The sequence below is a fragment of the Humulus lupulus genome, chromosome 4 (assembly GCF_963169125.1).
Source record: "Humulus lupulus chromosome 4, drHumLupu1.1, whole genome shotgun sequence".
NCBI lineage: Eukaryota > Viridiplantae > Streptophyta > Magnoliopsida > Rosales > Cannabaceae > Humulus > Humulus lupulus.
Genome location: NC_084796.1, coordinates 209,989,276 through 210,003,364, shown reverse-complemented (window position 1 = coordinate 210,003,364; position 14,089 = coordinate 209,989,276). Strand labels below are relative to the sequence as shown.

At 34.9% G+C, this 14,089-nt stretch overlaps 1 protein-coding gene and 1 long non-coding RNA gene across 2 annotated transcripts; both read left to right on the top strand.

Moving 5' to 3' along the window:
* The first annotated feature begins 4,586 nt into the window (after window positions 1-4,586).
* LOC133832848 (probable serine/threonine protein kinase IREH1) lies at window positions 4,587-7,355 on the top strand. Its single transcript, XM_062263131.1, has 8 exons — window positions 4,587-4,632; window positions 4,758-4,786; window positions 4,878-4,964; window positions 5,547-5,628; window positions 5,814-5,821; window positions 6,551-6,755; window positions 7,043-7,128; window positions 7,296-7,355. The coding sequence occupies exons 1-8, from the start codon at window positions 4,587-4,589 to the stop codon at window positions 7,353-7,355; spliced, it is 603 nt and encodes a 200-aa protein (XP_062119115.1).
* A 1,201-nt stretch (window positions 7,356-8,556) lies between these two features.
* On the top strand, window positions 8,557-9,169 carry LOC133829380 (uncharacterized). Its single transcript, XR_009891726.1, has 2 exons — window positions 8,557-8,720; window positions 9,127-9,169. It is a non-coding gene; the product is annotated as an uncharacterized LOC133829380 (long non-coding RNA).
* Window positions 9,170-14,089: the final 4,920 nt, after the last annotated feature.

The following is a 14,089-nucleotide window of genomic DNA, read 5'->3' as shown; positions in this document are numbered from 1 at the left end:
AGGGTGTCATATGCGCCTCTTTCATAATACTTTCTTTAACCTCATCATTTTTAGGCACACAGATCCTATCCTTATATCCCAGCAATCCACTGTTAGACATAGTGAAGTCATCTCTACCACCTTCCTATACCAAGGCCTTTTGCTTCATTAGGGATTCGTCCTCTTTTTGCCCTTCTCTAATCTGTTCCAGTAGGGAAACTATAGAGTGAGGTTTACTTGGCATCTTGTTACGAACTCAATACTAGCATTTATAATCTCTCTCTACAAAGGTGTCTCTATCGTGCTCAGAGATGAGACACTCCCATGTCCTCGCCTACTCAATGCATCAGCCACCACATTGGCCTTACTTGGGTGGTATAGAATTTTGCAATCATAGTTCTTTACTAATTCTAACCACCTCCGTTGCCTCATATTCAGCTCTTTCTGAGTGAAGAAGTACTTCAAACTTTTGTGATCAGTGTAAATTTCACACTTATCCCCATAGGGGTGATGTCTCCATATTTTCAGTGCGAACACCACTGCGGATAAATAAAGATCATGGGTGGGATAATGTTGCTCATAGTCCTGGAGTTGCGTTGAAGCATAGGGTACCACCTTTCAATTATGCATCAACACGCAACCTAAGTCATTTTTAGATGCATCACAATACACCACAAATTGGCCGCCCTCTGTGGGAACACAAAGGATAGGTGCAGAGATTAACTTATCCTTCATATTCTGAAAGTTTTCTTCACACTTCTCTGTCCATTTGAACTTTTGGTGCTTGCGAGTTAAGTTGGTCAATGTTGTGGAAATATTTGAAAAACCCTCACCAAACTTTCGGGTTGGGGCTAGTCTTGAATGGCCTTGATCATTGCTGGATCCACTGCTATTCCATTTTCGGACACTATATGCCCTAGAAAAGCCACTTGTTCCAACCAAAATTCACACTAAGAGAACTTAGCATATAGTTGATGCTCACGTAGTCTATTTTGCGTCAACCTCAGGTGCTCCTCATGCTTTTCCTTAGTCTTTGAGTAGATAAGGATGTCATCCATAAACACCACCACGAATTTATCCAAGTGGTTTTCAAATACTCTGTTCATCATGTCCATGAATGCCACTGAGGAATTAGTGAATCCAAAAGACATCACTAGAAACTTAAAATGCCCGTAGCAAGTTCTGAAAGTTGTTTTAGGAATATCTCGTTCCTTTACCTTCAACTTATGGTGCCCGGATCCTAGATCAATCTGTGAGAACACTGTTGCCCCTTGTAATTGATCAAAAGGGTCATCTATCCTAGGCAAAGGATACTTGTTCTTAATTGTGACCTTATTGAGTTCTCGGTAATCAATTTACATTCTCATACTTCCACCTTTTTTTTTCATAAACAGGAGTGGTGCCCCCCCCCCCCCATGCCGAATGACTAGGTTGTATGAACCCTTTATCCAAAAATTCCTATAGTCAGGTCTTGAGTTCTATTGACGCCGTTTTTCGTCAACTTAAATTGGAGAGCACTTAAACAAGAAAATATTGGAGGAAATGAATAAAGATGAACACAACAGGTTTTTTACGTGGTTCAGCAGTTAAATCATCCTAGTCCACGAGTCTATATTATTAAGACTTGGAGATTTTCTGGAAACTTTTTAGAGAATAGTTACCCATAGCTATCCCTCGAGAATCAATCTATCGGTCCTTTACAAATGGTGCTTCCTTCTCTATTTATAGGGAAGGTTTGCAGAATTCATTCCCACATATTTCGGTAAGATATTCTGTGAATCAACTAATATAATGCTATTTATTGCATTATTTCCTTCATATACAAAAATGTCCCATGAAAAAGGGATCGGATAACAGATTAAATGATATCCCTTAAATATTGGGATTGTACAACAATAAACATATTCACACATAACTGATTAACTCGGATATGGGATTCATCAAATCTTCGAGATTATCAGTTGGCATTGAACACACCGAGTCTATCAGTCAATCACGAGCTCGTTGCTTAGCTTTGCCTATGCTTGGAACAAGTAGATGTTGATGATGTTGTCACATTCAAGCCTACACTTCCCGAGCTCGAGCCATCTTGCCTAAAGGCAATCAGGGAGAAATATATACAAATGTCAGACCTTGCCATTGTATATTTGAGGCTACACATCATCGACGTTGTTTTTTACTTCAAAGAGGTCTGACTATAGGATCATATGACGACCGCATATATTTCAAGCTCACACCTGACGAGCCCAGTTTTCAGGGTCATAACTTCTTATCTCGAAATATGGGTGTAACAATTCCTTCAAATCTACTGGTTTCATTCAATAGGGTGCTTTAGATATTGGTGTTTTTTCTGGTTCAAGTTCAATCACAAATTCAATTTCTCTGTCCTGGGGTAATCCTGATAAATCTTCGTGAAACACTTTCGAAAAATCACAAACAATGTGGACATTTTTTGGTTTCAACTCTGTATCCTTAGATTTATCCATCACACTTTCCAGATATGTCGAGCACCCATGCTGCATCATTTTTTGAGCTACCATTGCCGATATAACGGGCATACGAAAATCGTACCACTTCTCCTTTAAAAGAAAAGAGTTCTCCTTCTTTTGGTTTGAATTCTATGGTATTTTGCCAACAATCTATCGTTGCTCCATATTTGGCTAACCAATCCATGCCAAGTATAGCGTCATAGTCTGGTATGTCTAACTCTATGAGGTCTGCTAGGCACTCTCTGCCTTCAACTATTATAGAAGCTAACTGTATGAACCTAGTTGACGACATGGTACTAAAACTACACTCAAACAGTTTACAAGGAAATCTCAGTTTATCAATTACATTCATAGCAACATAAGAGTTAGTCACTCCAGAATCAATAAGGACTCTACATATCATACCAGAAATAGGGAGCTAACATGTGACCACAATGTTACTGTTGGCTGCTTCCTTTTGGGTTAATGCAAAGACCCTTGCTAACACTTAGGTTGTTGTTTCTGCCCTACCCTGCTTTCCACTGTGGGCAATCCTTCTTCAGATGACTTGTCTGACTGCACTTGTAACACATGTTGGTACAGGCCTGACATTCTCTCCAATTCTGTCGCGAGCATTTAGGGCAGCTGGGTTGTTCAACTTTGTTGTCTTGGTGGTCTCCGTAGTTACGATCATATGTGTGACTGCTACGATTGTTGTGGTGGTTATGATTGTTGTGATTATTCTGATTCGTGGTCAGGGGTCTAGGCCTCTTGTCATTGCCACTGCTTGGCCCTTCATGGGCCTTCCTCTTACTGCTCTCATGGAATCCCTTGTTTCTGTTGGCCTCCCTTCTTGCAACACTGTCCTTTCATGTACGGTCCTCCAAGTACTCAACTTCAATGACCTTATCCAAAACTTCAGCTTAACTAACCACATCATCACTGGTAATCTTGACATCTCTAGCAATCATTGGCTTAAGCCCCCTTATAAACCTTTGAACCTGCATGGCTTCGGTGGGTACTATCTCAGGCGCAAACCTAGCCAACCTATCAAACTTCTGTGCAGAGTCAGTAACGAAAAGGTTCCCTTAAACCAAAGTTATGAACCCATCCACTCTAGTTTCCAATACAACTACATTGAAGTACTTCTTGCCAAATGCTTGAACAAAGTCTGCCCAGGTCATAGTGTTCAAATCGCGAGTCTACTTTGTTAAAAAAATTATTAAGGATCTTATTTATTTTCATGTAGATCTTATATTAAACAAATTAATATAAGAAAACCTAAAACATGTTTCTAAAATTGAATTCAAATAGAAATAATGATAAGAATACTTACATTATACGCAGGGGAATGATAGAGTCCTTCCTTCAGTTCCTCTAACCCTTGTATCCTTTCTGCGCAGAGTATTACCAAGAAACTTAATCATTCTTCAATTTTCTTCACAGCCTTCCAAAGTATCCTTAGAATCACCTAGACTAGGGTGGGAAATTCTCAACACATGAGATAGATACAGAGAGAAGAAGAGAAAAGAATAATGTGATTTAGAAAAGGACTTATGTTTGTAGAGAGAATCTAAAAACTGCTAGAGCTTTTGATATTCTCAGAAACTTGTGTCTGTCATCTCTCACTTAGCACTCTTTTTATAGACTCAATTAAGCCATTTAATTTAATTAAAAAATCAATAAAATAATAGATAATATCAGCCCTAGGTTGAAATTATCATGGGCTTTAGGCCCGTGAAATTTCCCATTTAATTATAAGTTCGTTGGACTTAAAATCAAGCACTACAACAATTTTGACCAAATATAACACCAAAATATAGCATATTATTCAAAACGTTATTGATACATACAAATAAAAAAGATACAGAAAATATTTTTTTATTAAGTGTAAAGCAATAGGCGCCAAATGAAAATATATTGGGCGCCAAATGAAAATGACAAAAAGAAAAAAACTAAAACCCTTTACACGCTGCCTCTCTCTCTCACACACTCCAGTCGGCTCTCTCCCACTCTCACTCGCTCTTTCTTTCTCTCAGAGTCTCTCTCCTGGGTTTCTCCCACTCTCCAGTCGGCTTTCTCCCACTCTCACCCTTCACCTGGGTTCTTGCTTCTAGCTAGCTATAGAGATACACAGCGATGGAAAAGGACAAGAGCTCATCGCTTCAGCAATGGTGTGGTCATGGTGTGCTTCAGCTGCTCAATGGAAGGGATTGAAGCAAGAACCCAGGTGACTGTGAGGTATATGTTTCATTTTTTTTTTCAGATTTCAAATTAATATCCGTTCTTCAAGCTAATTTTTTTTTTCAGTTCAGGTCTCCAATAATTTTCCGAATAGGGTATCTCTAGAACTTGAATATGATATATTTTGGGTTTGAAGAAGCTGATTTTCAAGTGTTTTAGTCAGAACCTCTTGTTGTTATAAAACAGGGGAAGAGAATAGATTTTTGGCCTTTGAAGTTAAATGTTGGAAATTCGAATGATGCTTATGATAAAGCTTTCTTGTTTGCATATAATGTGTTTGTTGAAATGCCTCCAAGAGAGTGATATAGATAAATGTCAAAAAATTTGTTTTCTTAAGTGTTTGTGGTTGTATACTGGTTTAAAGATATTTAATTTTCTAATCTATTTATGTTAAAATACTCATGGGGGGCTTTTGGACGGGTTTTCCTGGCCAAAATGAGAACAACAGGGGACCTTTTTGCCATAAAGGTTTCTTTTTTAATTTCTCTTAAATAATGAGGATCATAATTCTTTTATCTTTTTGTACTATTTTTCTGTGAATCATATTGATCTTCCTGACAGTTTCTCATCTATTTTATGCTACGCGTTCTTAGACAGCTTTCCCTTTGTTAGCCACTACTTAATTCTTTGCTTACTTAGTTCCATGCTTGAAAAAAGCAGGTAGTTTACTAGATTGAATCAGTGACGCATGTGGACTAAATGATTTTGTGAAAATTACAGGGATTTACTGAATATTTATCTACTCACTTTTTAACCCATGAGTCTCTCTCATGTTGCACAGTTAACTCTCCTTGTAGTTCTTTATGTTTCTTAAATAAGCACTGAACAACTGTTCATTTGTGCTATCTGCCACAGGTTCTTAAAAAGGCTGACATGATCCAGAAAAATGCAGTTGAAAGTATCTTGGCGGAATGTTCATTTGTGCTATCTGCCACAGGTTCTTAATTGCTCATGATGGTCATATTAAGGTAAATATCTTTTACACTGGCACAGGCATGTTTTTAGGAGTGTGCACACAAGTGCATTTATGTATGTTTTAGGCTGTCCTGTTCTAGTGAATACACATCTCCAGTGTTAAAACTACATTGGTCTTGATTTAATGTACTTTACATCTATTAGTAGGTTATTATGTAAGAAGTTGTGAATGCCTGTCAATTTGAATACTCATAAGTCCTTATTGATTTAAGCTTACATCCTGAATGCCTGTCAATTTGAATACTCACAAGTCCCATGCATTTTCTTGGCCTGAGGTCATATTGTTTCTCATCTTCAATAATAAATAAGTGATTATCTATTACATAATTGTGTTTCTTATAAAAAAAATTCCCTTTGATTCAGATGAGTATACATTTTTTTTAAAACAATTTCAATGCTCATTGTCAACACAAAATTTGATTTTATGGAAATGTTGTAAGAGAATTTGCACAAAATGCAAATCATAATAAAATAAAAGAGGGTGAGCAGTTATGAGCTTGCATGCTGTGCGGTGTGACTGCACCCTGCATGAGCACTCTAAATGCTTTCCATTTTATACATGGAATTATTTCTTCAGTGGCTTTTTGTTTGTGGTATGCAAATGCTTTTTAGTCAAATTTTTCCAGTTGGTTTCTGTTATTGCACATCTTAGAATGTAGGTGTGTGTTCTACACACTGACGTATAGCCTTCTAAATGCTTTACTTTTGATTCTCGCAATATTGAGTAGTCCTAGTTATGGTACCGAAAGTGCATGTCATTCTCACCTTATCTTTTGGAATTCCTTTTTTGCACTTGTTACCAAAGATTTACTTCATTTAAAAAAATAATAATACAATAAAAAAGAGAAGCTTTTATTTGATCTCTTTCTTCATTTTCTTAACAGTTGACCGACTTTGGGCTCTCAAAGGTTGGTCTTATCAACAGTAATGATGATTTATCCGGCCCAGCCGTAAGTACCACATCTCTAATGGTGGAAGATGAGCCCGAGTTATCTGTGCCTGAGCATCAGCAAGAAAGACGAAAGAAACGTTCTGCTGTTGGCACACCTGACTATTTGGCACCAGAGGTACTATTGGGAACAGGACATGGTTTGTATAGTCCTCTTTCTGTTTGAGGTGCATTGAATTTCTTCAATTTATTTTTACTAAACTCCAATTAATTTAGTGGCCTAGAATAGTATAGTTATCTGGGAGATAAGTTTGTTATCCATTATGATGTAGTGAGATCATTCGGTGTTATTCATTATGATGTATTGGGATAAGGTTTAAAGGCCGTAAGCTTGTATGATGTTGTACTGTGATTGTGATTCTTGTGTTTGGTGATCAGTTACTAAGATGGATGGATTACTAATCCTTTGTTTTACCATCCCCTGCAGGTACAACTGTCGATTGGTGGTCAGTTGGTGTGATTTTGTTTGAACTGATTGTTGGTATTCCACCCTTCAATGCAGAGCATCCTCAGGTAAACATGTTGATTCTACAAGATTCCATCATTGATGATGTTTGTTGCATTCTGTTTGATTTGCTCTTGTTGTATCATTTTTGTTATTTATTACACTTAATGTTTTGAACTTGTATAAACCTCTCCATTTTTTCTGCGTTTTGCTTTGTTGGATTATGGTGCCAAAGGACAAGCTTATTGCACTTTCTTTACGTATCTTTTCACTGGTCTTGTGGGGTCTTGAGTAGAATCTTGAACTGATAAAGAAATGATTGTTTCAAATATATAATTTTGTTATATGATTTTCATAAGTATTATGAGTACTTATTTTGTGTGTCATGGAAAGAGAAGAGTTTTTGGCTATGATGATATAATCTCGCATCTTTGCTGCAAAGAAAGAGAAGAGTTCTTCATTTTTTTACTGTCAACTCGCCTCACATAAGTTGTGAGTTGTTTGGTGTTAATACTAAATAATTATTATTATTATTTTTTTCTATTTTTAGATTTAAAAATTGATTCTCCGAAGACAAGTAAGGGTGTTTGGCATCTCAGTGAACAATTATTAGAAATCATAGTTAAAGAAAACAGAGTACTTCGAGAACACCAAATAGTTGTTTTCAGTGTTTTCTGAAAAATAAAGAAAGAAAAAGTAAAAAATCTCTTCATTACTCCACATTCTTTCATTCTCAATATCTCACAGATCACTTTCTCTGTCCTAAATATCTCTCATGACTTTCTTTCTTTTATAATGTTTAAGAGTTAAAGGAGTCTCTTTATCTGATTTTATCAAATATTGGAAGAATTTTTTCTAATTCTATCTTTTGGCTTCTGTTGTTAATGTTGGTTTCTGTTTAGTGTGTCTCACTTATTTTTCTAGTATTAATTCTCTATTGTTAATACAAGTTCGAGGTTTTTTTTTAAGTTATGGTTGTTCTCTTAAATATATATGTTGCCAAGAGGATTTTGAGTTTTTATGGGAGAGCATTAAATATTTGGTGGCTTTATGGATGGTTGATGTAAATGAGTTTAAAATAGTACTGTTATCAGATTTGGTGAAGGAGTGGAATTTTTATAATTCTTACCTTGGTAGTGTGCCTTGAGTTTTCTCTTCCAGGGACATTGTCTTCCTAGACGTTCTATGAATTTTTTAATAAAATTCGTTTCTTATAAAAAACACACTAGTATATTTAGAAAGACTAGCATAATTTAGAAAGTACATTGCCACAATGAAAACATAATTATTTTGTATTCGAAGTGAATTAAAGGGTTATAATGCGGCCATTTTAAGTTAGACACTAAACCACTGCACATGCCTATCTCAGTGATTTTGTAGGTTTGTTTCACATTGTAGTTGTTGTAGATAGTAACATCTGTGACATTTAGTTTGTCTTCCCTTTAATTTCACCGAGCTTCTTTTCTTGCAGTACTATTCAGCCAGGCTCCTTTCCACCAGAAGTCATTCCCTATGACCAGTGGACTCAACAGAAACCAGAAACAAAGCCTATGTTTTCTGGTTGGCTTAAGGGTGCATTTGGAGGTGGAAAGAAAGAGATGCAAGAATCTATACAGCAGAACCTCAATTTTATTCTCAGTACTGCTCCAATTTGGGATAGGTTTGTCATTTATCTATACTATAAAGTATAAATACTTATTTCCTTTTTAAGGTATAAGAGATTGTTGCTTTGGTTGTCTGAACATTAATGAAGTCCTTATTTTTGAAGTCATTTCAAATGACATTTAGATACTGCTTTCCAATTGTAGTTTTTTATTTTCCACGGAGCTCTAAACTATTTTAAGCTTTGAACAAGTTTCTTAGTCTTCTTTAAAACTTGTCTGGTCATTATTATTGCTTTGTTAAAGAAAGGAGCACATGCCATTTTTATTTAGGGAAAAAAGAATATTGTTTCTTATGTAATTTTGAAGAAAATTAAAGAAAAGGGGTTGTCAAATATAGTCCATTTGTTTCCATGATATCTGGCTTTCACTACTGAAAGATTTTACTATTTTGTTTGCACACAGGGTGGAGCTCAAAGGTAATAAATATGTACTTGGAGAATTTCTGGAGTTCAAGGGAAAGCCAGAAGATCTCCATGCCTTGAGAAATATCAAAAGATCTAAAGTCAGTCGTCTGATTATCGACAAGCATGCTTGGATTAGGTGAAAATCCATTTCCATTTCTGAATAAAAATTAGCTGTGGTTGAGACATCTAATCTACACACTAACCTTTGTATCTCTTTCTATCAACTTTTATTTGAGTCTTCAGTTTCTCTAAGTCATCATGTGCATTTTTCTTTCGAAATCACAGTGCATTCGACGCTCCAAGTTTTGTACTCGCCTAGGGATTATCGAAGCGAAGGAGCTTCAGCTTCGGAGTGGAAGGAGGTATGCGTGAGGTCGAGTACAGAGGTTGTCTTCCAGCCTCAGAAATCTACAAAAGTCCACAAGTTCAATTTAATTCAAATTTGTCTGTGTGAGGTATCTTTTTTAATTCAAATTTCAATTTAATATCAGATAATCCTAATTGCTCAATTACTTCTATGAAAGTTAAACCTAAAACAGTTGTCACTTTCTTGCTAGTAAGACCATTTCACCAACATATGAAAATTAGACATAATGACACTAAGTGGAAGTGTTTAAATTTTGTTTTAATTGATCATAAAGAAGGGCAAAACATATATACAAAGTCTAAGGAAATAAAGTACAATCTGGTTAGCATTATATTGATTGGAATGCTTGCTACAATTGATACTTTGCTACAATCTGGTTAGCATTACAATTGTTTTAATTGATACTTTGACTCAACGAGAGCCTTATTCAATGCTTGCTACAATGTTCAGTGGTTGGCATACTGTGTGTCAGGATCCTGAAATGGTATTTAGTTTACATATTATTCCTTCAGATTTCATTTTATATTCCTTCAGCTTCGTGTGTTTACTTATGTAAGATGATATAATATATCTGATTTTCCATGTTTCATCTTCTTGTTACTCATCATAAGTGACTGCTGGCCAACCATAAATTATTGATTGCAGGGACTTATGGAGGAAATCAATGCTGTCTTAAGTAGAAAGTTAGATTTCGAGGTGTTAAACTTTCTGGCCTTGATCTTTCAAAACTGGTAATTTTTCACAACCTTGTGCTTGCAACAACAGTTTTGGTTTTATAAGACAAATAATGAAAGTCTTGCAGTAGAATTTCACATTTTGGTTAGCCAAGATATGGTTTGGTGGTAGTAACTTAAGAGGGGTAGCTCAAATGGTGAGGCATGTAATTTACTCCAACAAGATCTGTTGTTCAAATTTTTCCTGGGCACCTACATAGCAATTGCTATGGTTTCTTGTTCAAATTTTTTAGGTGGAGAGCCTAGTTAAAAAAAAAAAATTGGTGGTAGTAACTTTCATTACCAATGATTTATTTTTGTGTTTATGAATCAGTTTATTAACCTTGTTTGTTAGTTTTAGTCTGGACTCTAGAGTAATTGTTTGTGTGGCATTAATGATGCCTGGCATCTCAGCTTTATCAATTAAATTGTGTGATTGGATTGGAAAACAAACATTTGGTTTTGAGCACCAATGGCATCTTTTAACTTTTAAATGACCCGATTTTTACACCTACCTTTTAATTTGAGACAAAGTGTTGATGGAAACTTTTCAATGAGAAAACTTACTTTATTTGATGCTCCTAGTTTCTCTTGCTTTGATTATAAACGCATGTATATAATACACACACACAAACACATATAATTTGGGTCAAGCTGATTTTTGGTATTATGTTTATGCAGTCTATCATCAAGAAGCATGTTAAACCCACACCATTTTTTTGGCATGAGAAGTCTGCTGTTGTTGGACGGTTGCATTCTTTAAGGTGAGAAGGCCCTAATATTATCTTTTTATAGAGCAGATTTTTCTTGTAGTATAATTGCATGGCCAGCTGATAAAGTTATAATTAGTTAATTAACTTTTTTTATGTACTCTTTTAGTTTACTATAACTTTAAGTTGAAGCATTACTTATTTAAATTTTGTTGTAGCTAAACAAATGGACTCACAACAAAGACAAGTGCACAAAGGATGATGAATTGAAGGATGGAGCAAGTTTCACGCATGGTTTACTTTTGTGTATCTTGTAATGTTTCTATTTTTCATTTTTGAAGTAAAAATTGTTCAAGATTATAAAACTTTATTATGTTATGCGTTCAAACTTAAGTTAGAACTAAGATCTCATGAAGTAGACACATTCATGGTTTGAATTAGTTATTGTTTAATGTAATACTTATGGTTTATCAATCTATTGAGAATTACATTTTATGATTAATTTTGAATTTTTTTTTTATCAAAATACAATAATGAAAATCTTTTAATTAAAAAAAAACCATATAAGTATATTTATCAAAATAAAATTTAAAATTTTATTACTATATGTTATGATTTAAAAGCATATTATAAGCGTAAAAAATCGTTATGGTTTATATAATATAACAAACTAAAAATGTTATCAAAATAATCAAATGTAACAGTTGAAAAGTGTTATGAAAAAAATACAAGATTAAACTTCAAATTTATAATCAAAAACTCTATCTAAATGTTATTATTTGAATATTATAGCACCTAAAAATGTGTTATTGAATAGTTTAAGATAACACCGAACATAACATTCAAAAAATGTTATAGAAAAGACTGGACTTTTAATAACATGGGCTACGTTAGCATTTTCAGAAGTGCTATCAATAGTCTCCGATAGCACTTTTTAAGTGTTATGAATACTGTTTTTTCTTGTAGTGAAGGCTTGTATTATTTTCTATTGATGTAATTAATTAAATAATTATTAAAATCCTTTATCAAATTAATTATTTATAATTTGAACCTAGATTTAAACTTATTTATTAATTTAGATACCAATTTATCTTAATTAATAATTCTGCCCTGATTTCTCTTTTCTTCTTTAAATTACATAACTCTGTTAAACTATCCAAAATTTACCTGGTCAACTTTGATAATTCTAATTGATAATTAAATCAATTCTAATTGATGATTATTTTTAACATATAATCATATTTACATTCCACTATGATTACGTCATTATAGATACGATTAGCTATATGCTCATGATTTAATAGAAGTTTATATTAAACAAATAAATATGAAAATAATGCATGTGAGCAAAGTGATTGACCATGTCAAAAAATGATTTCTATTCTTTTATTGATAATAAAATGAGATTACAAAGAAATTGGGTTTTAATTAGGCCATAAAACCCCAACAAACTCTCACTTGCACTAATTGAAACTAATGCCTTAATTCTACTAATCCAATTTCCTTGATATGCTTATCAAATGTAGCTTCTGGAAGTGTCTTCGTAAACAGATCTACAAGATTTTCTTCAGATGCAATCTTCATAACCCTCACATCTCCCTTGGCCACATATTCTCGAATAATGTGATACTTCATTTCTATATGCATACTTCTCTTGTGACTTCGAGATTCTTTCAATTTGGCTATCACTCCTGTGTTGTCACAAAATAATACAAGTAGTTTATCCATTTCTTGAATAACACCAAGATCCAAATAGAACTTCTTTAACCAGATTGCTTCCTTAGCTGCTTCTAACGTGGCTATGTATTCAGCCTCCATGTGGAATCAGAGATCGCAGACTGCTTTATGCTTCTCAAATCACAACTCCACCCCCAAGAGTAAACACCATTCCAGAAGTAGACTTCTAGTCATTGACATCAATCTGAAAATCTGAATCAGTGTAGCCTACAAGGTTGAGAACACCACCCTTGTAGACTAACATATAATCCCTTATTCGCCTTAAATACTTCAGAATATGCCTAACTTCTATCCAATGTTCCAGTCCTGGGTTTGACTAATACCTTCTCACTACTCCCACTACATAACAGATATTTGGTCTAGTACACAACATAGCATACGTCAGACTTCCAACTGCAGATGCGTAAGGAACTTTTCTCATGGCATTTTCCTCTTCACGAGGCTGGGGAGAATGCTTATTTGAAATATGAATTCCATGGTGGGACGGTAGACTTCCTTTCTTGGAATTTGTCATTGCGAAATGTTCAAGCACTTTATCAATGAAAGCTGCTTGAGATAGAGCTAAGAGTCTGTTCTTTCTATCCCTGATAATTTGGATACCTAGAACATAACTTTCTTCACCCAAATCCTTCATCTAGAATTGAGTGCTCAGCCAATTCTTCACATTTGACAATTTCTTAAGAATGTTTCCAATAAGTAAGATATCATCTACATAAAGAACCAAGAATACCACTATTTGATTTGCCTTCAGTTGGTAAACACAAGGCTCATCAATATTTTGTTCAAATCCATAGGTTTTGATTATTTCATCAAACCTAAGATTTCAGGAACGAGAAGCTTACTGAAGTCCATAGATGGACCTATTCAACTTGCAAACTTTTCCTTATTGTCCAGCTACTTTAAATACTTCTTGTTGATCCATATAAATGACTTCGTCATGCTTTCCATTAAGAAAATATTTCTTGACATCCATTTGCTAGATCTCATAGTCGAGAGCAGCTGCTATGGATAGGAGGATGCGAATGGACTTGAGCATGGCTATTGGACTAAAAGTTTCCTCATAGTCCACACCTTCTCTTTAGGTATAACCCTTTGCCACTAATCGAGTTTTGTAAGTTTCAATATTTCCATCAATACCACTTTTCTTCTTGTAGATCAACTTGCACCCAATGGCCCTAAAGTCACTAGTTGCTTCCACAAGATCCCAGACTGAATTTAACTACATGGGCTCAATTTCATATTACATGGCTTTGAGACATAGTTCCTTTTCATGGCTAGTCATTGCATGTTTGAAAGACAATGGATCATCATCACCAGTGTCACCAACAACCATATTGGTTTCACCATCCAAACCATAGCGAATTGGGTTCCTAGAAACCATCCCACTACGACGAGGCTTCGTGACTGTTTGCTCAAGAACAGTGGTACTTTCTT

Excerpts from the sequence above, each read along its gene's own strand:
- LOC133832848 (XM_062263131.1), top strand. The coding sequence starts at position 4,587 with ATGGAAAAGGACAAGAGCTCATCGCTTCAGCAATGGTGTGGTCATG. Across the intron at positions 4,633-4,757 it reads TCAGCAATGGTGTGGTCATG|TTCAGGTCTCCAATAATTTT; the intron begins GTGTGCTTCAGC and ends TTTTTTTTTCAG. Across the intron at positions 7,129-7,295 it reads TCAATGCAGAGCATCCTCAG|GACAAGCTTATTGCACTTTC; the intron begins GTAAACATGTTG and ends ATGGTGCCAAAG.